The 22,738-nt window shown below is 35.4% G+C and overlaps 3 protein-coding genes and 1 pseudogene across 3 annotated transcripts; 3 read left to right on the top strand and 1 right to left on the bottom strand.

Annotated features, from left to right (window-relative positions):
• Positions 1 to 1,003: 1,003 nt before the first annotated feature.
• Positions 1,004 to 6,347, bottom strand: LOC132191112 (MLO protein homolog 1-like; annotated as a pseudogene).
• A 1,350-nt stretch (positions 6,348 to 7,697) lies between these two features.
• LOC132189973 (uncharacterized) lies at positions 7,698 to 10,422 on the top strand (the record flags this gene model as incomplete). The annotated part of the gene is given in 5 exon segments (XM_059604838.1): positions 7,698 to 7,776; positions 8,789 to 8,921; positions 9,188 to 9,284; positions 9,604 to 9,690; positions 10,047 to 10,422. Coding segments are annotated over 5 exon segments (513 nt in total). The 3' UTR covers positions 10,182 to 10,422.
• A 1,339-nt stretch (positions 10,423 to 11,761) lies between these two features.
• Positions 11,762 to 15,025, top strand: LOC132190442 (glyceraldehyde-3-phosphate dehydrogenase B, chloroplastic). The gene is made up of 9 exons (XM_059605433.1): positions 11,762 to 11,912; positions 11,995 to 12,108; positions 12,602 to 12,763; positions 12,867 to 13,034; positions 13,121 to 13,281; positions 13,409 to 13,470; positions 13,951 to 14,000; positions 14,102 to 14,508; positions 14,755 to 15,025. The coding sequence occupies exons 1-9, from the start codon at positions 11,814 to 11,816 to the stop codon at positions 14,888 to 14,890; spliced, it is 1,359 nt and encodes a 452-aa protein (XP_059461416.1). The 5' UTR covers positions 11,762 to 11,813; the 3' UTR covers positions 14,891 to 15,025.
• Positions 15,026 to 15,707: 682 nt separating this feature from the next.
• Positions 15,708 to 21,195, top strand: LOC132190100 (serine/threonine-protein kinase/endoribonuclease IRE1b-like). The gene is made up of 6 exons (XM_059604985.1): positions 15,708 to 16,019; positions 16,156 to 16,390; positions 16,609 to 18,113; positions 19,635 to 19,807; positions 20,037 to 20,283; positions 20,639 to 21,195. Exons 1-6 carry the CDS (start codon positions 15,883 to 15,885, stop codon positions 21,087 to 21,089), a joined length of 2,748 nt encoding a protein of 915 aa, XP_059460968.1. The 5' UTR covers positions 15,708 to 15,882; the 3' UTR covers positions 21,090 to 21,195.
• The last annotated feature ends 1,543 nt before the right edge of the window (positions 21,196 to 22,738 follow it).

Below are 22,738 nucleotides of genomic sequence, written 5' to 3'. Positions count from 1 at the left end.
AGAACAATGAAGAATCCCAATTTACAAGACCTCCTTAACTCTATGAAACAAAAACATTGTTAGAATGCATCCAAAGATAGAAATGGGATTTTTAGTGGTCATCATATTATTTGATTAGAAAAATAAGGACTTTGACTTGCATAGTTGCATATATGCTTAACTCTTCTGAGTTGCTCGAACATTATTAAACTTTATATTATCACAATTGAGCCAAAGATTAAAATAAAATAAAATAAAAAACAAAAAAAAAAAGCACCTTGACTTGCTTAGATGCTTGGCTTAGGTGAGTAGCCTCGACCATTTAACTATAATATATTACTGTTTTGTTCGAGATGGACTTTGATTTTTGTCCAAATGGTTCTGTCGTTTCATTGCAATGCTTTAATGATTATCTTTTTTATAATCTAGAGGAAATGTGGACCCTTAATTTATATGAAGATTGATGCATTGTCCCACTAATGATTTGGAATCTTCATTCCTTTTTTTTAATTCGAAGTTTCCTTCCCTGTAAAGCTACTAAGCTAGTCTCCTCTTAAATTAAAAAATCCCATTGATACTCATCGGTGGTTTACTTTGTTTTGTTTTGTTTTGTTTATTTTATTTTATTTTATATATTTTCAATAGCACCCACACAATGCTTTAAACGATATGCTATTATATTTATTTCCACTTATAGAAGAGGGATTGCATCTTACTTTTATTAGAAGCATCGTATTAAAATTTGATAGAGAAATTGATATTTTAAAGAGTCTTTCTCTTAAAGAAAAGATTAATATCTTATAGAATTTTATGAAACTATAATAGACTAATAAAGTACATTGTGACATTATGATGCATTAACAGTCCACTCTTATAAAACCTACATGTCCAAATAGAATTTGGGCAGTCCACCTACTTGCTCGAACACGATGGATACGTAAGTTCTATAAAAATTCTCATATTTGCTTTTCAGATTACTAACGAAGAAATGAGCAAATCGTTCAGATTCCGAATCGCCTAAATTTTAAGCCTTAACGAATGAAAAATCAATGTTGTGTGATTCTTTCATTTCCTCCCGGTTGATCTTGCATTCTTGATTCAAGCCTGTCAGGCGTGAAACCCTCAATCTCTAAAAGATTAGTATCAGATTGGTAAGATCTTGGGGAGCTGGGAACACCTTTAGGTTCTGATTTACTGGATAGCCGGTGCTTGTGGAGCAAATGCAGGGGTGATGTTCCTCGGCTTAGTGTGCTTTCTACACTCAAAAAACCTGAAAGACTATCTACTACTATTCCAGCTTTCCTCAGCTTCCTTCGATCCTTTGCAGCTTGCTGCCATTTCTTAAGTGCCTTTGCTGTTTGTTCCTCAAAGATTGTTTTCTTCATATGAGATCCCATCTAGGAATATGAATAGGAGTCAAAAACCTTGAGCTAGCATAAGATCTATGAAAACGTTAAAGGGCGAGTTTGGCCCTACAATTTCATAGGTCAAACGCACATATTTAAATAAAATTACAGAAAGTGTCTCATTTGAGAATGTGTTTAAAAAAATGATGATTTGAAAACGTGAAAGTACACAAATGAGTGTGTTTTTAAAGACAGAACCGATAATCCGTAATTTTACTCGTGTTACTAAGGCATAGAGAGGGAAGGTGATATAGCTGCATAGGATCAGAAGGGCTACTCCAAGGGAAACCCTCGTCAGTGCTGCAGGCAAGTTTTCTTTGAAGCATGGTGCATCCCAAACTCATACTGGGCATCTAATGTAACAACAATTATGCAAAGGAAAAACTCCTTTAGAAGTTTTTTTTTTTAATTTTATTCTGTTATTATCATAATTTATCAAATATAGGATAAAATAACATACACAAATCCACACAAAAATATGCCATTTGGAAAGCATTCTGCACATATGGCAAATTACTCTAGAGTTAAAGAGTATGTAATTATATAAAGCTCAACAAGCTACTGCAATAAATCGTCTACAAAATTTGCAATGAACATCATAAAGATATCTTCAACTAAACTGTACTACCAAGGACGGAAACGGGGCCGGAGAAGGCCATGGTCCCATGGATTATCATACCAAAAGTTATGCCTCCAGCAACCCCGTGTTCCGTGTTTGTGTACTACCATGTCATATATTATTAATTAATGTTGTCATTTGACATGTTATTTTGACTTTAATCTGTAATATTTATTTCCCTCCTCTGCAGAAAAAATCTGTTATTTCTATATTAACTATATACACAACATTATGGAGAGTTAGCAGACTTGAGAGCTCACCTGGAACAATGTAAAATGTATCAAAAAAAGAATCCACTGGGGTCTATTAAACCAAAAATACTTATTGCTTGGCTCCACCACTGGAGCTCCCTTAACAACCGTGGCTCGATCTTGAATTTCTTGAGCCATCTCTATAATAGTAACTTCAAGTTTCGTGCCCACCAATAGAAGTATCTGCACAAGAAAATATCATATGCAACACCTCAACACTTTGAATTGTGCCTAAAGAAATGTTAGACATCTCCAAATTATCTCACAATACTAACAAGGACACATTAACAAAGTGAGATAGTTGTGTGATTTGTAACATTACTCTTAATTATACAGAGACAAGAAACCGTATATGTCAAACCTTTATACCTCTTTTATTTTACTATGCTAATGTGACAAAGTATAATAGCTCAAAAATATTCAATAACAAATAGACATTGCCTCATTACCATAGGAAAATAAAAATATAATATTGTTCTATTATTAAGTCAACTAGTAGGAGGGATAGTTGAGCATCTCTTACAACTAGCGGTGCTAATGACAGCCAGGTGAGCGTGTACCATTCTGCACCAATGAAGTCAAAAAGAAATTTTCAATACCATGATTACCAAGACAAGAAATTTGTGTATGCATGCAGGACAAAATATGAGTGAAAAATGTATCAAAATGCAATTTTTTAATTAATATTCTGTTTATTTGTGCATCGTTTACGTAAGCAAATGGGCCATAGGTTTTAATTTTGAAATGTTTACCATAAAAACATTTCAAAATTGGGGGAGCTATGACTCTCAAGGCACCTCCATTTTAGGGGGTGTCAATCCTTGTTCATCTGTTAGTTTTTAGTTGTATTAAGACATAAAAATAAAAGGTTAATATTAATCTGACTCATTTAATTAAACCAGTAAGACCCGTCAATCATAATTTATAATTTTTGTATTGAGTTTATGTCGAGTTCACGAGTTATGTCAAAAATTGACAGCCTTAAATATCGTGTGTCGAGTTTGAGTCGTATTAAAATATGGGAATAAGGCTATATAGGTCAACGACAATCCGACATATTTAATTAAACAGGTCATACCCCTTAACCTTAATCTACTAATTTTGTATTGAGTTCATATCGGATTCGCAGATTATATCAAAAGTGTTAATAATCTTGATTCTATTTGTGTGTAAATAAGAGAGAGAGAGAGAGAGAGAGAGAAAGAGATTTACTGTAGACATTGAGAAGCAACAAGATGACCGCAAAAATCCATAGAGGAATACTGCAAAAATAGGAACAAAATATAAAAACAAAAATCTTTAGCACTAGACCCTATTGTTAAGGTAATTGTAGAAGGCATATTGGATTGAAAGATGGACCTGATTCCCACGACCATTTTAAAATCATCTTCCATGGATCTCTTAATATGCTTATGGAAATTGAATTTACTGTTTGAAGCGAAATGTGCCTGCACCATATATTAGACTTAATTGGCTTAATCTGGCATGCATACGAGCATATGAGACTAGAAAAATTGATCAATTTTTTTTTAGAAGGAAACAATCAATTTTTTACAGTAGCTTATAAAATATAAATTTTAAGATTTTTTTTACAAAAAAAAACTTTGGGAGACAGAAGCCCCGAGCAATAACTTTATCCACCTTCTTTTTTTTTTTTTTTTTTCTTCTTCTTCTTCTTTTTTTTTTTTTTTTTTAAATTGAATAAGGAAATAGTTATAGTGGATGATCTTTCCCATTTATAATCCGAATGGAAGAGAGAATAGAAGACCTTGTGATTCCACTTACATTGATAAATCCATGACGCATGGTCAAATAGTCCAACTTTGACACCGAACCAAAGAATTGCCAACAGAATGCCACCTGTAACAAACATTTCAAGTCAATAAAATTTTAAGGAAATAAGAAAATAAGGACAAAGGCAAAATGTTTTTTGTTTTATATTTTTTATTTTACATTCTCAAGATAATATATATTAACAAATTATTTAAAACACAAAATGCTCTTTAAATCACTAAAACAATTTTTACATTTATGTTACATTAAAACATTTATTCAAATAACAACAAAAAACACGTCCCAAAATACATTAAGAAACGTTAGTTTTCCTCGCGTGTTCTAAGAACAAGTACCAGTTTAACATATTAATTAAAGAAAAAATGTCCAAAAAATAATTAACAAGCAGGAAATAATTTAAAACATAGCTTAAAACAAAAAGAATAGAGCCCATTAGTAGGCCCTAGCCCACATGTGGTATCTTCAAGCTTACAATCCATATGATTCCAGGCTTGGTTGAGAAGCCAGAGTGACGCTTCACGAAGGATGTTTGATGAGTGAGCCTAAATCTTGCTGGGTTTGGAAGAAACAAAACAGAGACCCATCAGCCCATTTAATTTTGAGGAAAAAAAATAATAATAGTGAAAACAGAGGATGAGAACATTGAGAAGGAATCACCGTTGGTGAATTGATATTCCAATGACGATGTTTACAATTCCCAAGCTTTCCATTTATTCATCTGATCAACATCCACAAGCAAATCGTAAGAACTTCAATCACAAGAGAGAGATTGCAAGGTTTGATGGCATGTAACTCATTGGTTAGATTCTAAACATTAAAAATCAAATCATTTAACTTTTCTTTGATATATTGAAATTTTTATTTTTTTAAGTCTATATAATATAAAGAAAACAAAGAACACATAATAATTTTATCGCGTGAATTGGAAGAATTTGTCCATAATAAAATAATGAGACTTACTTTAGCTTGCGCCAGAGCCATGGTAAGGACGCTGTAGAGAACATGAAAAACAGCGAGGACGAATATGAATATATGCAGTTGGTGTAACCCGGATTGTGAAATCAGTGGCACTTTGTCCTAATTAGCAAAAAAAACTTGGGGTTAATTATAATTCATGAAAAATGCTAGACCTATAACTTGTTAACACTTGTCTGCATATGATTTGGGAGTGTTAAAAAATTCTTTTATGACTAATGTAGCTCTAAATATATGCTGACATGTGTCAACAAATTGTAAAAGTATTGTAGGTGTAACATTACTCTTTACACATTATCTTAAAATATAAACCATAAGTAATTGGAAAATGCTTGAGGTATTGCATCTTTTACTACAATTCTATTACAAACTCACGTGGCAATCTATATTGTATGAAAATGAGAACATGGTAAGTGTCATACGGATTGTCAATCAATCTGCAAGCATTGTAAATGTCATATGAACTATCATGTAATAATTCACATTTTAATAATTAATTTGGTAAATTGTCACGTAGCATGATAATTATGGTTTTAACGTCGTGTTTCAAAATAAGAGTTGGTGATTCTTACATATTGCGAGCAATGGTCAACTCCTGCAGGGCCTGCCAAGACTCGGCGCCATAATATACTTTCAGCATATGAAACTTCAATATGTTTCCTATAATCATGAATTTTACATGGAAGCATGGTGTCTCCAAGTTCAAAGGGGATGCATATCTTTGCTATAGATCTTGTACCCCCCGTAAGCAGTAGGGATATGAAACCTAATAGCATCAACTCTGCGGGACAAAACAAATGACAAGAATAATCAATCAAACAAACAATTACTTTGAAGTTTGAAGGGGGTGATATACATCTAACAATGCTAATGAGTTCCGTCAACTCTAACCCAATTTATTTAATTAAACGGATCAAACATCTCGACCCTAATCCACCAAGAGAAAGCACAGCATCTATAATTAAACGGGTCAAGATCCCTCAGCTCTGTCATTGCCCAAATCTTATGTAATAATATGACACATTGACACCAAGTGCAATGGGAGACTCCTACCAGCTTTAATTTTCTCCAAGGCTTCACTCATGGCCTTTCTTCCTGCGTTTCTGAAACCACTGTCATAACAGGAAAACAAAGTTAGCAGATGTTATGGATATATACCAACCTAGTACGACAGATTTATACAACCAAAAACATTACCTTTCCAATGGAATGAATTGCATGTTCTATTAACAAAGACAGAACCACAAATCCAGCACAAACAACCGCGATAGCCCATGTTGGTGTCTGCTGCAGAGACCTTTCTCCTGGAGCACTAGCAGCCATCGCTTCAAGCAATTAAAACTAGAGTAGAATCAAACGAGTTTGCATTTCGTAGGAAACAAGAGGGAGGATCTAAGCAAATATATAATGTAGGAAAATTAAGCTGCAGATGAGAGACACGATAAACTTGTCATATGCTTCATGTTTTTTTCTGCAGGGACCGAAACGGTTGGTAATCTTATGAATATTGCCGTTGCCCCGACAGACCGAATTAATATGTTGTATTATAAAATCAAGCCGGCTGTTGGAGCCAGAATTGAGATCTGCGCCGGTCAAAATACTCAGTTATGCATGGATTACGGTCATAATCTAAAGCCATGCTTGTGGATGTTTCTGCTTATTGTTTTTCTTAATTTGCGAAGGTGGTTGCCTTTGAAGACACCAAGCGAATAATGTTTGGTATAATTATCATTTAATTTGCCTTTGGCTAGAAGCTTGTGTATTACCATTGATATCTTGAAAGTCAAGTAACATTCTAAGAGCAAAAACATCCAAAAATAAGTATATAGTAATAAAACAAGACAAAGTTTTCCTTCAAAATTAATTTGGAGGAAATTTTTAATATAAACTAACATATGTCTTTAGTAAATACACATGTTAATTTAATAGCTTGGAATGAAAAAAATTTCTCATACTTAATTTGAAAGAAAACTTTATTGTAAAAATAGGTGATTAAGTTATGACTTTTAAAATTTAAGGGTTTTTACTTGAATTGGTCATAAAATTGATGTAATAGTCAATGTGACTATCAACTATCTACATTAATCAAATTTAATTACTTAGTGACGTAGTAAGTGTTACGTGAATATGAGAGTAATGGCATTATCATATTAATCACAATAAAAGTTGTAGCATCCCTAACAACATTCCAATGGAAATAATGAACTGTACTTTCATTTATATATTAGATATAACAAATTTTAAATTATTTAATTAAAAGAAATAATAAAAATTATTTTTTATCCCATCTTTCACCGATCTCCGTACAGTGAATCAATGAATTCATTATTGAATTTGTGTGATACTCGCATGAGTCCACAGATCTATTGAATTTATAAAAAGATAAATTTAAAAAATGATTGAGATAATGATGTGTAATATGTCATCTTAATTTAAGATAATTTTAGGAGTTATATCCTAATCAAAGGTGGCAATGTGTGGGAGTCCATTGGTAATCATAGGCTAGCAATTCATGTTGTCATTTTTCTCAACATTACTCAATTAAGATTTCCACCAAAAAGCATAGTAGTTATCGAACCCAGATAACACACCTGCTTGGTTTTTCTAAACCGTCTGAACGGTCTTTACCACACTCCCTCTCTCTCGCTCTCTCTAGCTCTCTCACTCACAGCGTGTTTTTGTTTTCAAACAATGGCTGCTATTTCGAGTTCGTTGATTTCGATGAGAAATCCTCAAGCCCAGTTATCTCCTGGTAATTTTTCTCTCACATTTTCTTTCTTTCATTTTTTTTTTTCTTGATATATGATTAGAATTAGGTCCTCTGTGTCTTTCTTGCTTGCGTTCTAGGACTCAATAAATCTGGCCGAAGGATCTGTTAGAGCGTTATTTCCATTTTTCGAATGTGATCATGTCTACTGTTCTCAGCTTTGGTGCTAATCATCAAGTCTGTCTTAGAGAGCTTTGATCTGGAAATCCGAGAGTTTCCCAGATGGCTTTTTGCGAAAAGCTTTGAAATTTAGTGTGGTTCTTGGCAAGCATGAGAGAAAGAAGGTAGTGGATACTTGTGGGCTTGAGCGTGTTGCTATGAGAGATGATAGGTTGACTTATATAATATCATTGTTATATGGGATACTGATCTTGCTCGTCCTAGAAAACCCCACTAGAATGTAGAACATTCGAAAGTAAATTTCATCAGAAATCAAAATCGGGTCTTGAAAGTTAAAGCTGCAGTCTTTGTTGGAGATTGGAACTTGGGCACTTGGACTTGTGTTTCAGAAATTTAACTCGGTTTTCTTTCAAGCTCTGAGATTCTTTAGGGTCTGCTTGGGGTGTTTAGGTTGGAATTTTATCCGACACCTGGGTTTTCACTTAATTTTGTAATGGTATCGCCTCCTCTATCACTAATCTTATGATACTCTTATCTCAGATACATAAACACACTTTAATGTTGGTATATTGTTGCTCTTTTTGTATCTTGTCATCGTAGGAAGCAGTAGTTCTTGAATTCTAGATGGCTGGCATACTTGACAGTTGGTAGAGGTTCATTTTACTAAACTATAAATTCATTCAACCTGATGTACAAGGTTTTATTTTGGATGTCTCTTTGCGGGAAATATTTGCATGTATGGTTGTTGCTTATGAAAGAACCACCTAGTATGTCTCTGGCTGTGGAGCAATGGTTCCCAGTTCCCACACTGAGCATGTTTTCTGTTATTGGTTTGACAGTACTGCTTACTTATCTATCCCTGTGAACTCTTTTCTAGGATCTACTCTGAAGCCATCGAACCAATTTGTTGGGAATGCAGCTCCCTCCAACTTGTTGCTTGGTACCAATCGTGTAGGGAAATTGCAACTTTGTACATCCAGAAGGCCGCTCATAGTTCAAGCTGGGTATAGGTATCATCTTTGCCATTACTTTGTAATCATAATTCTTTGCAGTCCTTCTCTGTGATTATGATATGCCAAGCGTGGTGCAAAAATGCATAATAGATTTTGTTTTTGTCAGTTTGAATTGAGTTGCTCAATCTATGACATGTTTACCTTCGAATTTATATGTTTCACACTTTATTTTATTTTGTTTTGGGTGGAGATGGGGCCGTATTGTATTATATATGACTAGAAATTCTAAATGCCATTATCCTGCTTATATTGTCTAATTACAGTGATCATGGAGGGCCAAGCAGTGCAAGCATCTTTGTAGGTGGCTTTGTTTTGGGAGGACTCATAGTTGGCACACTCGGTTGTGTATATGCACCTCAGGTCTAGTTCTTGTTAATTTACCTGTAATTAACTTTTCCTGCAAATGGTAGAAGCCAGTATACTGTGGGGTGTCCCTTAATACTTCTGGTCTCCATGTATTAAAAGATGCCACATGTTGATTCAATGAGTTATCTACTTTTAAATGATCATAAGAGTATTGTCTACATTCTTTAAATATCTAGTGGTGTAACATTGTGGAGATTCCCAGTGCAGCAATCTATGGGCTATGGGACCTTATGCTTCTCTTTGACCGTTGTATGTGGCAATCCTCGATTTCTTTTTCCTCACTACATTTCTAATTTATTTTCTTCTCCTACAGATCAGCAAAACACTAACTGGAGCTGACCGAAAGGATTTAATGAGGAAACTGCCCAAATTCATATATGACGAAGACAAAGCTTTGGAGGTGGAAAGTTGCTCTTGACTCCATCTGTCTATAATCAATTAGCAGGATAGATCTTTTCGAGGCCTTGTTGACTTGCTCCTAATTTATAATCATGTAAAATTGTTTTTTGTTGCTTTATTCATATTTCTTGCTCACACAGGTACTCTAGTGTTTTGCTGAAACGTGTTTACCCCATGTTCAGTTTTTCATATTTTTCTACTTATCAAAAAAAAGCTTTTCATATTTTTCCTCAGAAGCCAGCTGTTTATTTTAACTCAGAAATTCCTTGATGTGCTGTTGTTTCTGTTGACATTATTACTCTCTATGTTTATGTTTTGAAACATTCATGCATTATGAATGACCCTTTCTTTCTATAGAGAACACGGAAAGTACTGGCTGAGAAGATTGCACAGCTGAACTCCGCTATAGATGGCGTTTCAACTCAGCTCCGATCAGAAGAAGAGCCAAATGGTGTGGATGTGATCTCAGATGAAGTTGAAGCTGCCATATAATTGCTCTTGATTATGTCATGGACTAGCCTTATCTACCAGTAACTTCCAGATTAATAAATATTAGTTGAATTTCTTGTAACACCTTTTTCCCCCTATCAACAATCAGTTTAGTTGTTTCTTCAACATGGTGACTTTTTAGACTGGGTCTAGATATTTTGACAAATATTATTCTGGTGAATTGCTTGGAACTGGTGTCAAGTTCTATGCAATATTATTCTATACGTGTGTTCCATCCTGTGTATCAGCTGCTATTTCCATGACATAGTCTTGTTGATGGTAGCTTGTAATTGCTAAGGCCAAAGACCCTTAAGAGAAAATCATTGGATATCATCAGTTTATCCAAGAGGAAAAATGTTGGACATCCTGCATTTTGTTGTCACAATTTATCATGAGTTGGTTCCTGCCCTATTTTACCGTTTCATTTTCATTGGTTTCTAACAGGCTATATAGGTTCTTAAAGTGCCGTTCACAAAAAGAAGCAGGGATTACTTATAAATTGAAAACTATGCTAATTCTCCTATATAGTACTGAGGGAAATATGGATCTTGGAATTATTTGGGAGATCTCTTATCCGTGGTGGTGGTTCTTCACTCTCATTTATTACACTCATTTCACACCGGCTGAAGTGATATGTTTTAAGTAACTTTTTTTTTGTTATTTTAAATGGCTAACATGAAAAATCACTTAAAATACGTCAGGTCAGTCAGTGTGAAATAAGGAGAGAGCAGCATTACTCTTGCTAGAATGTGGCAAGCGGAGTCGATGTTTGAGTTGTTGCTTTATGTAAAGTAGATTGACTCATGTTGTAGAGACTTTTTAGTGTTCACAACCTTTCACGTTAAATTTGTGATGATATCTATTGGCAACTTGGTCCAGCACCTTGGGATTTTGATCCTAAATTTCTTATCCTCAACAGTACGAAATGAAACACAAAGTCGCCTAAACACAAGATTCCCTTTTTTCCTTTCCTTTTCTGTGGTGGGAAGCCATAATTTCATTTAAAGAGGCTAAATATGTCTCTAAGTAAGTAGCAATTTCTAATTCAATCCCTGCAACATTATTAATCTAATAGTATTTCTCTTAAATCAATATCTTAAATTTGTTGCTCGAATTACATGCAATTCAGGCAGTTCCTATTAAGAGGCAGATGCAGACATCAAATTTCAGGAATCCTGATCCATTTAACTTCTTTATAAAGGAAAAGGTTTAAGAACATCAGACTGCCTATGATTTTCTTCCTAAAGTAAATGACACAGATATTCCGCTTTGAATTGAAGGTTCTCCACCATCAGCCATGATTTCTTAACAGCCAGAAATATGCTAATAAAGATCTAATGGATGGTACACATCGTCCCTTTGAGAAGATGAAAGGGCATTGCTGGAAGAAATTAATGGGTGACCAATCTGTGGTTCAGATTATGAAGTTGGAGTCACCACAGTATCTTATCTCATATATCTTCATGTACCATTCTCACCACACGTTCCTTTAACTCACTTGCAACCATATTTTTTTATAATAATAAAAAAAAATCAACGATGACTATGTGTATGAAATTTAATATATTAACTGAACAAACGAATTCAACTGTATAAATACCGAGGAAGTAGCTCACTTTAGCTTTAGTTGCAGCCATGGCCAGCCACGCAGCTCTAGCTTCTTCAAGGATACCAACCAGCACAAGGCTTCCTTCCAAGAGCTCCAATTCTTTCCCTACCCAATGCTCTGCTAAGGTCATGCATAAAGTTCATGTAAGAAGATGTTTTTGAAGCCTTTTGGGTTTTCTAAGGTTCTCAATTCATTTTGGTTGTGCAGAGGCTGGAAGTGGCTGAGTTTTCTGGGCTTAGAGCCAGTAGCTGTGTGACCTACGCCAAGAATGCTAGAGAGGCATCCTTCTTTGATGTCGTGGCTACCCAACTTACTCCCAAGGTGATCTTATTATTACTCTTAATTTCTTGTATATATACACATACACCCACACACACACACACAAAAATACCTTAGATTTGATTCAGCAATCCATTGATGACTCAAACTTTGCTAAAAAGAGAAAAGAAGAAAAAAACTTCCACTCTTAAAAGCTTGGGGAAGCTTTTATTGAGCTTTTCCAAACAATCTTGTGCCAAGTTTGGGTAAAAAACAAAACCCAGTTGAGCCAAAGGACAGGCTGCTTGACTTGCGGCTTATCCAAACAATCTTGTCCCAAGTTCATGTAGCTTGCTTTGTTTTTTAACCAGCTTAATTAGTCCCACCTTGTAATCTGCAAAATTAACATATTTCACAAGCTTAGAGACCTATCAGGCGCTGTAAGTAGCTTAAGACCTTTACTCATGGGATCTATATAGAGGGTGATGATTATTTATTTATTCCCTGGATAAACTCACTTACTAATTTGTCACATTGAACATATTCTTGAAATCAGACAACAGGATCAGCCCCAGTCAGGGGAGAAACGGTGGCGAAACTGAAGGTGGCAATCAATGGATTTGGACGCATTGGCAGGAACTTCCTCCGATGCTGGCATGGCCGCAAAAATTCACCCCTAGATGTCATCGTTGTCAACGACAGTGGTGGTGTCAAGAATGTAAGATAATTTACTTATAAATTCTGAATGCCATGGCTTTTGGGGAATAAACTTTTTTAATTATATTAATCCAAGTTTCATTTATCATTGCATATATATGCAGGCTTCACACCTGCTAAAATATGATTCTATGCTGGGAACTTTCAAAGCAGATGTGAAAATACTAGACAATGAAACCATCACCGTTGATGGTAAGCCCATCAAGGTTGTTTCTAGCAGGGACCCTCTCAAGCTCCCTTGGGCTGAGCTTGGCATCGACATTGTTATTGAGGTAAAAGATATCATAAAATTTTCTCCCAAGTTGGCTCAGTTTTTGACAGACCTTGTAAGATTATTGAATGATTTGTTGTTCTACAGGGTACAGGAGTGTTTGTAGACGGCCCCGGTGCTGGGAAACACATCCAAGCTGGTGCCAAGAAAGTCATCATCACTGCTCCTGCAAAAGGTGCAGACATTCCAACCTATGTTCTTGGGGTAAATGAAAAGGATTACGGCCACGAGGTTGCTAACATTGTAAGGTCAGTGTTTCTACATAGTCTCTATCATGCTGCTTGAGCTATTTGATTTTTTTATGTCAACTCTTATAGTGAAATATTCTAAACGCTGGTCAATTTTTATTTTTTATTTTTATTTTTCCTTCTGCAGCAATGCTTCTTGCACCACAAACTGTCTGGCTCCTTTTGTGAAGGTCATCGACGAAGAATTCGGTAAGGGTTGATAGGTCTTAGTCAAAGTCAATAAAGATAAATTGATAATCTTCACTTGGGGTGGGAGTAACCATAATACAAATCTCCACTTAGGGCGGGAGAAATTAATACCACAATACAAACACTTTCTTCTCTACCTTTCCTATTCTAATGACACACATATATATACACTTAATACAACGACGGTTACTACTTTTACTAAAGAAAACTACCCACAATCTAAGTAAACTACTCACTACCCATGTTAACAAATATTGACATTAAAGGATAAAGTTAACAATTGAAGCTAAGAACTACTACCCACGTCTTATCCCATGCTGAATTGAGGATGAGGTAGATGTTGAGTCCTATGAGACACTATCAAGGGTTCATAAAATTTGGGAGCATAAATCTAATAAGGTCCTTATGCTTCAATTTGCTTCCAGCATTAGAGAAGATTTTGTGAAAATTCATAATCTTAAACACTGCCCCATTTTGCAGGCATTGTCAAGGGGACCATGACAACTACTCATTCTTACACAGGAGACCAGGTAGACAATCAAACAGAATTCTTCTTCTCTCCTATCCTATTCTTAGTGTTATAATGATTTCAACCAAAGGTACTTACAGAGCCTACATTGTCTACTTTCAGAGGCTCTTGGATGCTTCACACCGGGACTTGAGGCGAGCCAGGGCTGCAGCACTGAACATAGTCCCAACAAGCACTGGTGCAGCCAAGGCCGTGTCTTTGGTGCTACCCCAGCTCAAGGGCAAGCTCAATGGCATTGCACTCCGTGTGCCTACACCTAACGTGTCAGTTGTTGACCTTGTTGTGAACGTTGCGAAGAAGGGTATTTCAGCTGAAGATGTCAATGCAGCCTTCAGAAAAGCAGCTGACGGGCCTCTGAAGGGCATTTTGGCTGTGTGTGATGTCCCTCTTGTTTCAGTTGACTTCCGGTGCACTGATGTTTCTTCCACCATTGACTCTTCATTAACCATGGTCATGGGCGATGACATGCTCAAGGTGGTTGCTTGGTATGACAATGAATGGGGATACAGGTGAGGATACTGAATCACATTGTTTTATGAGCCCTTTAGAAACACGATCCAGCTGTAGGAACTGTGTATCGGTTGAGTGAAGGCTCAACTTCCGCTCTCATGGTATTAACCAAACAAGTAGACCAATTGACTACCCTTGTGGGCTATAACTAGCTTAGTATTTAGTTACAAGTTAATTTACAGAAGATGATTTGGTTCAATGTTCTTTTGATTATGTCCTAACAATTGTGTGGTCTTGTTTTGCAGCCAAAGGGTTGTTGATTTGGCTCATTTGGTAGCAAGCAAATGGCCAGGTTCACCTGCAGCAGGAAGCGGAGACCCATTAGAGGACTTCTGCGAGACAAACCCATCTGATGAAGAATGCAAAGTTTATGAAGCTTAGATGATTACGTACATATTTTTGGCTGATTGTCTAGGGCCAATGTTTTTCAGTGTTCATTATCACCAAATGTTTATGTTGTAATGAAGGTTGAGGGAGAGGAACAATTTTATCACATGCATCAAGTTCTTCGTCTGATTTTATATTTCTAAAAATGGTCTATTAAATGAGACAAAAATATAGATATAGAAATGGTCTATATAACATATTAAACAAAAAAAATTATTCGAGGCAATTTTAACCCTAACTAATCATAAAAATACCTAACTTCTACTTGAGATCAAGTTTTCATTAGGATCTTATACGGATCAAGATTTTCTATAATTGCGGATTTCTTGTAATTGTTTATTTTCAATAATCAAATAGGCAATTGTGAGAGACCCTCAATAAGACTCAATTATTTAAATAGACGCTCGAATAAGAAGACATCCTATTCGAACAAATAGACCGCTTAAAACCTCTTTCAATCTTCTAGCATTTCGTACAAAAGAATTGCATGACATCCGTTCAAATCTCATACGCATATGCTCAATACTTTTTTTCCTATAACACATTCTAATAATTAATAGCACTATAAATAACTTTAGAATATTAATAATTAATAAATATGAGAGAATACAGAATACTAAGTCTAGGAATAAAATTGGTTCTAAAAAAAAAAAAAAAAAAAAGGAAGTTCTCAAAAGAATCCTCCTAGGGCAGTTAAGCTTATAAGTTTCTTATAAAGCTAAGTGGCAATCTATTATCTTTGTCAAGTATTAGCAAAAATGTGGACCGGTGCTTTACATTCTCAAAATGGAATATTCTTCTAATTTTCCCACGCCTTTCCGTAGCGGATCAAAACCGCGAAAGATAGATTTCCTAATCCTCGCCAAAATTTAGAAATCCTAATTGCCCAAATCGCATTATCACATGTCCTGCCATAAATCTCGGAACTTGAAGCCCTAAATCATTCCGACACTTACCATTTCCTGTCCAAATCGACGATCTCAGGAATGAGACGTGCTTTGATCTTTGCTCTGCTCTTGGCGTTGATATTATCTTCAACAATTAGCTGTCTCTCCAGCTCGGCTATCACCGGCCCATCCCTCAAGGGTTTCAACCTGTTCAACTCTCTCTTGCCTCCCACGCCGTAAGTAGTAATTTTGCTATAAATTTATGCATTACGTTCACTCAGGGACATAAAATTAGGTTTTTATATATACATATATGGTTTAGGGTTTAGTTTTCTAATTGTATTTTTTTATGTTTTTGGTCTTTGATTGCAGTAAACGTGAGATAGTAGTAGTGGCTGATTTGGATGGAAAAGTGTATTTAGTGGACACTGGTTCAAGGAAAATTCTGTGGTCATTCGAGTCCGGCAGGCCGATTTACTCTTCGTACCAGGAATTCCGTAGCCGTGACAATGATAAAAGTAATGCCTCTGAATCAGATAATGACGCCTATATTGATTGCGGTGAGGATTTGGCGCTTTATGCTCATAGCAAGAGATTAGGGAAAGTGGTACGTAAACTCGTTTTTGCATATGATTATTTCCTATAATTTTGCAGTAGTGTATGTTCAAACGTTTCAATTGTCAGTGTTAGTATTTGAAAGATGCTATGGAAGAATGGAATGATTGCCCCGCCTAGCGGTGGCTCTTTTCATGTTAAGTGAAAGTATGCTTTTTTTGTTCCAGCATGGTTGAGTTGTTGATGCATAATAATGTCTTTGCATTCCAGAAACTTGAACAGAGTCCTGAAGAATATATCAGAAATGCTCCTTATGTATCAGAGGATGGAGGAATTACATTAGGATCAAAGAAAACGACTGTGTTTCTTGTCGATGCCAAGTCGGGTAAAGTAGTTCATACTTATAAGTTGGATGACTCTCCTTCTAAATCAGGTGTTCAAGGTGCTGAAGAAAGCCCTGTTTTATTGGTTGAAGATGCTGAGGGATTGGTAGATTCTGATGCTTTGAACTTGGAAACAGTTGAGCAGCCACTTTACATTAAGAGGATAGATTATGTACTGCAGCATTATTCCCCAGACAATGGCAAAGTTTTGTGGAATGTGGCATTTGCTAAATTTGATGCTGCTTTTCGGTATAGAAAAATTGAAAGTTCTTTTGGTGGGATTTATCATAAATCAAGCCATGTGCTTGACCAAGAGTACGTGGATGATGTCCACTCGCAATTGTTTTATCAGTCAGGGCCTACTGTCGTCCAAATTCGTGATCATAGGTTGGTAGAATCTCTTTCTTTATTTGATAGACTACTACATGGTCATTCTGGAGGGAGGCCACTCTCTCTGCCTGCTCCTAGTCACAAGTTTTCTTCAGGGGCTGATGACCAATTACTGCTGGCTCCTCCCAACACTGAAGGCAGACAAATGCTTAGTTTGCCCGCCCCCGAGAATGAGACCTCTGGTATCTTGGTTGTGGATGCCAATGAAATGAAAGTTTCAAGCACATTTGCTGAAATCCTGGCAAAGTTTCATATAAGGTCTCTTATCTCTTTTCTTCTGGCTCTTTTGTCCATTATGGGCTTTGTTTTCTACCGCCATAGAGCATTAGCAGAGCAGCTTAAGCTGAATAAGCATGAAGATGAACTCAAAGTACAAGCTGGGGCTCCCAAAAGGAAGAGAACTCGGAGATTAGGAAACAATAAGAAAAGTGCCAATAATCAGGAAATGCCAAAAGATAATGCACATGAGAATAATGATGGAAAGACTAAAGGGGCTCCAAACATTGAGGGAAGTGAACAGAAACCACTGGTAACATTTACTGATCTTGTAGATACTGATGTAGATGGACGTAGGATTGGTAAGTTAGTCGTTTCTTACAAAGAAATTGCTAAGGGAAGCAATGGTACTATTGTACTTGAGGGAATTTATGATGGTCGTCCAGCAGCTGTTAAACGTCTTGTGCGAGCCCATCATGATGTGGCTTTGAAAGAGATTCAGAATCTTATTGCTTCCGACCATCATCCGAATATTGTTCGTTGGTATGGGGTGGAGTATGACCAAGATTTTGTTTATCTTGCTTTGGAACGTTGTGCTTGTAACTTAAATGACTTGATCTTCATATGCTCTGAAATTTTTCAAAGTCAAATAATTACAAAGGATCAGGATTCTAACTTCTTGAATGAGTATACTGTTCGATTACAGTCAATTAAGGAAATTAACAAGGATGTTGAATTGTGGAAGAAGAATGGACACCCTACTCCCCATTTGCTAAAATTGATGAGGTTAGTTTAATGTCTGCCCATACCTGACCTTTTTTCTCTCAAATTTTTCTATGTTTGTAAAGTGGTTAAATTTTTTGTAGCAATCTTTCAATACACTAGCCATTAAACAGAGGTGGAGGTTTATACTTTACAATGTGAATAAATTTTCATTAAATATGGTACTTCAATTTTTTGCTTGTGTTTCTGCTATGGTTGTTGTGCAAGGTAGGGTTTCTACCAATATGAAGTTCTAATATAATTTGGTGAAGACTTCCTTTGTATTCATGGTAAAAAAATCAGCCTCAGAAGAAAATGGTGGCACATTGAATTACATTATATTCAATCACAATTTGCTGTCTCCATTAACATTTTGCAATTCGTAAACAATACCTGCATTTGACCATACTCCAATGTCTAGTTTTCAGTTAGCGGGCCCCTCTTGCTCTCATTCAAAATATTTCTATATGGTTATTTCTATGCTTGAAGTGGCATAATTTTATTATCAATGATGACTTCCAGTATGTTAGGTTGGGCTGTGATTGAAGCAACTTCATGAAAGCAATGTTTCTCTTTTAACATATCTAATAAAATTATTGTAGGGTTGATGAAGTCTTAATGAGAAACAAAGATTAACAAGTCTCTGATGAAAGTTGCTGTGACTGACTTTGTATTACTCTCAAATTTCCCAAAATTGCTTTGCTGTCTATGTAATAGGGTTTTGCTATGACCAGTGGTGGACCCCAAGAGTTTATGCTATTTTTTATTTATTTTTTTTTTTTTTGGGAGGGGGAGAATCAAAATTATGATGATAAGATATTCTTTTATTCTTTTTACTGCTGCTATTTTGCAATATACAGTAGTAAAAAAAATCTATGAAACACAATTCAAGATGCAGATAAAGTATTTCATAACCCATTAGATGTATAATAAAATGTATTTTAAAAGTTGTCAAATATGTGCCAAGATTAGAAAAAGATTGGCTATTTTTAATCAATTATCATGTAGGTATTACTTATAAAAGAAAATTATCATGTAGATAATATGTATGTACAAAATAAGTATCTCTAATAGGTTCTTGGTGATGATAATAATAATATTTAATGACCATTTTCCTCCATTTTTAGAGGATTGGGAGGGACTATACAACTGAATATGATACTGGAATGATGAACTGTAATAGGACTGTTAGAGCGGTTAGTTCTTAAAAGAATATCACCTTTGGTGTCTATTTCCTGAAAAAATATGTGAGACCCACCAGAGACTATAGAGAGAACTTTATAGTAAGGTTTGACATCTTTATTTATTATGTCAGAAATTTACTTTGCTTTAAATTGGAATTTTAATTGAGTGGTTTATGTGGATGATGGTCGTTACTTGTAATTTCTGCTTGCTTCACAAGAGCATTCTCTTTCCAAATATGTTTTTCTCCTTGGACACATAAGATACTTTTATTCATTATAATTATTTCTCCTTTATTAAATCAGAGTTGAATAAATTACATGAGAAACTGCCCAGAATTTGACAGAGTACTCATTTGTGCAGAGATGTGGTTTATGGGCTTGCCCATTTGCATGAGCTTGGAATTATACATAGGGACCTAAAGCCTCAAAATGTTTTAATAACAAAAGAGAGATCGGTGTGTGCAAAGCTTTCAGATATGGGTATTAGCAAACGCCTTAGTGGGGACATGTCTTCTCTAACCCAGCATGCTACCGGTAGGTTTAATTGGTCATATTTTTTTCGAATTTGAAGTATACATATGCATGATATGGTTGTTTAGGACCTTAGGTCTACGATTAGGCAAATGTTGTGAATCAAGAAAAATACAAATTTCCTGATGATTTAATCAATTGGCTTTCTTATGGAGTTTTATGCAAGTTCAGCAGTGCAGGCTTAGAATTTTATTGTATTTTCTGTCTGATTTCTCTATTTTGTTAACTGTAGGTTGTGGGAGTTCAGGTTGGCGAGCACCTGAACAACTTCTCCATGGCCGCCAAACACGTGCTGTGGATATTTTCAGTTTAGGCTGTGTTCTGTTTTTCTGTGCCACTGGGGGTAAACACCCTTTTGGTGAGAGTATTGAACGTGATGTTAACATTGTGAACAACCGCAAAGACCTATTCTTGGTAGAGAATATACCAGAAGCTTTAGATCTTTTCTCTCATCTCTTGGATCCCAACCCGGATATGAGGTAAGGCTTTATCTTTGCACTTCTAACTTTGAAAGCTTTAGAGCTTCTTCTCTAGCCATAGATTTGTTTATCAGCAGTCCTCCGTTTAGACATTGCTCTCTCTCTCTCTCTCACACACACACTATCTTGCCAGTAGGAAATATGTTGGTAGTTCAGTGAAGCAATAAGTTTTTGGCATCCTCTGGTTGTATATTTGAAGTGTAGTCCAAGAGGCTGCTTTACTGATTTGCTGTGTGTATTAGTAATACCTATTAACTTGCTTCCAATTGCTAAATGCTACAATATTTGATATCACTGAATTTGAATAGTATCTTTCATTCCTTATACAATGAAATGGCCATGATATATATTGTAGGCCAAAGGCTATGGACGTGTGGCATCACCCCCTGTTCTGGGATTCTGCGACAAGACTGTCATTTCTTCGAGATGTTAGTGATCGGGTTGAATTGGAAGACAGGGAAAGTGAATCTGAGCTCCTAAATGCATTAGAAAGCACTGCGGCAGTGGCACTGAATGGGAAATGGGATGAAAAGTTGGAAACTGCATTTATCAATAACATTGGCCGCTACAGGCGATATAAGTTTGACTGCATCCGCGACTTACTGCGGGTCATACGAAACAAATTAAACCATTACAGGGAGCTGCCTCAAGACATTCAGGAAATATTGGGGCCAATTCCTGAGGGATTTGATGAATATTTTTCAAGTCGATTTCCAAGACTCTTAATTGAGGTTTATAATATAATATATATGTACTGTAAAGAGGAGGAAGTTTTTCGTAAATATATAAACAGCAATTTAATTTAACTAACCCCCTGCTCCACTGTTGTTCCTTCCCAACTGTTGTATACTTGAAATGTAAACTTTCTACAATTGTGCGAATAAAAATTTATATCATAAAAAGTTATATATATATATATATATATATATATATATATATATATATATTATTGGACTTATCTATCTAAACAGATGATCGGACTGCTTGAGATGTTCTTGGACAAATGGGCCTTTTAAGAGCTAGGAATTCAAAAGCAAAATTGTTGAGAATTTTTATCAGTAGCTAAATCTATTTGTTTAGGGCACAACCTCTCAATCTGGAGGAAGTGGATATACTTTTGAATCGAAATGCCAAAATGCTTCCTGGCTGTGCCATGTGAACTCTTTAAATTTCAAAACATACTTTTCTGAGTAGGACCCAAAACCTGTATCAAGCTCAAATTTCCTTCAAACTTTCAAACCTAGTAGACTTTTCTTCCAGATGTCCAATAATTATGTCTGCATTCTGAACGTGGTGGCATCTGTTAGAAAAGAAACATGTCTCCAGAGTTATTTTACCACTAATAATCAATACAGTGCAAACTTCTGTGTCACTTTATGGCACACTGGCATGCAATCAGATTTTTCTTTAACTTCATTCTCACTGTGGTCAGATTAGAAAATTTTATTTTAAAAAAAAAAATGTGTTTCTAATGTATTAAAAGACACATGATAATTTTATACACTACAGTTGAAAAAAAAAAAAAAAAAAAAAAAAACTAATTTAAAGAAAATAGCATTTCTATAATAATAATAAAAAAAAATTAAAAAAGAAAAAGAAAAAAGGACGGTCCATCCACACAAGTCTTGTATGAGAAACAGTCAAACTCATGCATTTGGGGAGCTCTGTGTGAAAAAAAAAAAAAAAAAAAAGATTCCTGACCATTGTACTGGCCTCTTTGACTGTTTCTGTTAATAATGCCGCGTTTTTTTGTTTTGTTTTTTTTCATTTTTCATTTTTGTTTATATATATATATTGGATAAGATCGTTGTTTATCAAAGATAATTTGGATTAACTTAATTGACTCTAAACACCAACCCCAGAACACAATGCACAAAGCCCATGTAAAACTATAAAAGATTCCTCATATTTTATAAATCAAGTTCTGAACTCCACGCTGTTGGGTTGAGTAGTGATTTGGGGTTTCTCACAAAGTTCCAAAAAAATAACAAAGATTCAAGTTTCAATGCCCTTAAGGTTTGAGTCATAATCCTACAAACTTCATTTTTTTCACCTAATTATTGGATGGATAGAGTTTTCTTTCCATCTTAGTTAAAAAAAAAAATCTTTTAAGTCTGTTTATTAAATTCTCATATTAATTTAATTGACCAAATTTGATTAAAAAAAATTAAGATTAAGAAACTCTAAACCGGAACACTAATTATACTTGGGAGAACTAAACGCCGGACAATGTTTGTTTGAGACGCGTATTATTTTCTGTCGTCTTCTTTTTGTGGCCCACATACCAAGGCAATCATCAGGCGTAGCACTCACATAGTCGCATGGCCGATGGCCCACTACTTGCCTTTTGATCTGGATTTTGAATCAGACGGACCCGAAAACTGTTGCTCCTTGACTTTACCCTCAACCTCAAACTACCGTATCATTTGCACTTATATTTATGAACCATGATTCA

The sequence above is a fragment of the Corylus avellana genome, chromosome ca8 (genome assembly GCF_901000735.1).
Source record: "Corylus avellana chromosome ca8, CavTom2PMs-1.0".
Taxonomy (NCBI): Eukaryota; Viridiplantae; Streptophyta; class Magnoliopsida; order Fagales; family Betulaceae; genus Corylus; species Corylus avellana.
The sequence above is the reverse complement of the archived record's forward strand: the minus strand, read 5'-3'. Positions and strand labels throughout refer to the sequence as shown.

Bases quoted from the DNA above. Each gene is read 5' to 3' on its own strand.
- LOC132190100 (XM_059604985.1), top strand. From the start codon at position 15,883: ATGAGACGTGCTTTGATCTTTGCTCTGCTCTTGGCGTTGATATTATCT. The intron at 16,020-16,155 runs GTAAGTAGTAAT...CTTTGATTGCAG, and splicing joins TCTCTCTTGCCTCCCACGCC to TAAACGTGAGATAGTAGTAG. The intron at 19,808-20,036 runs GTAGGTTTAATT...TGTTAACTGTAG, and splicing joins TCTAACCCAGCATGCTACCG to GTTGTGGGAGTTCAGGTTGG.
- LOC132190442 (XM_059605433.1), top strand. From the start codon at position 11,814: ATGGCCAGCCACGCAGCTCTAGCTTCTTCAAGGATACCAACCAGCACA. The intron at 13,035-13,120 runs GTAAAAGATATC...GTTGTTCTACAG, and splicing joins GCATCGACATTGTTATTGAG to GGTACAGGAGTGTTTGTAGA. The intron at 13,282-13,408 runs GTCAGTGTTTCT...TTCCTTCTGCAG, and splicing joins GAGGTTGCTAACATTGTAAG to CAATGCTTCTTGCACCACAA.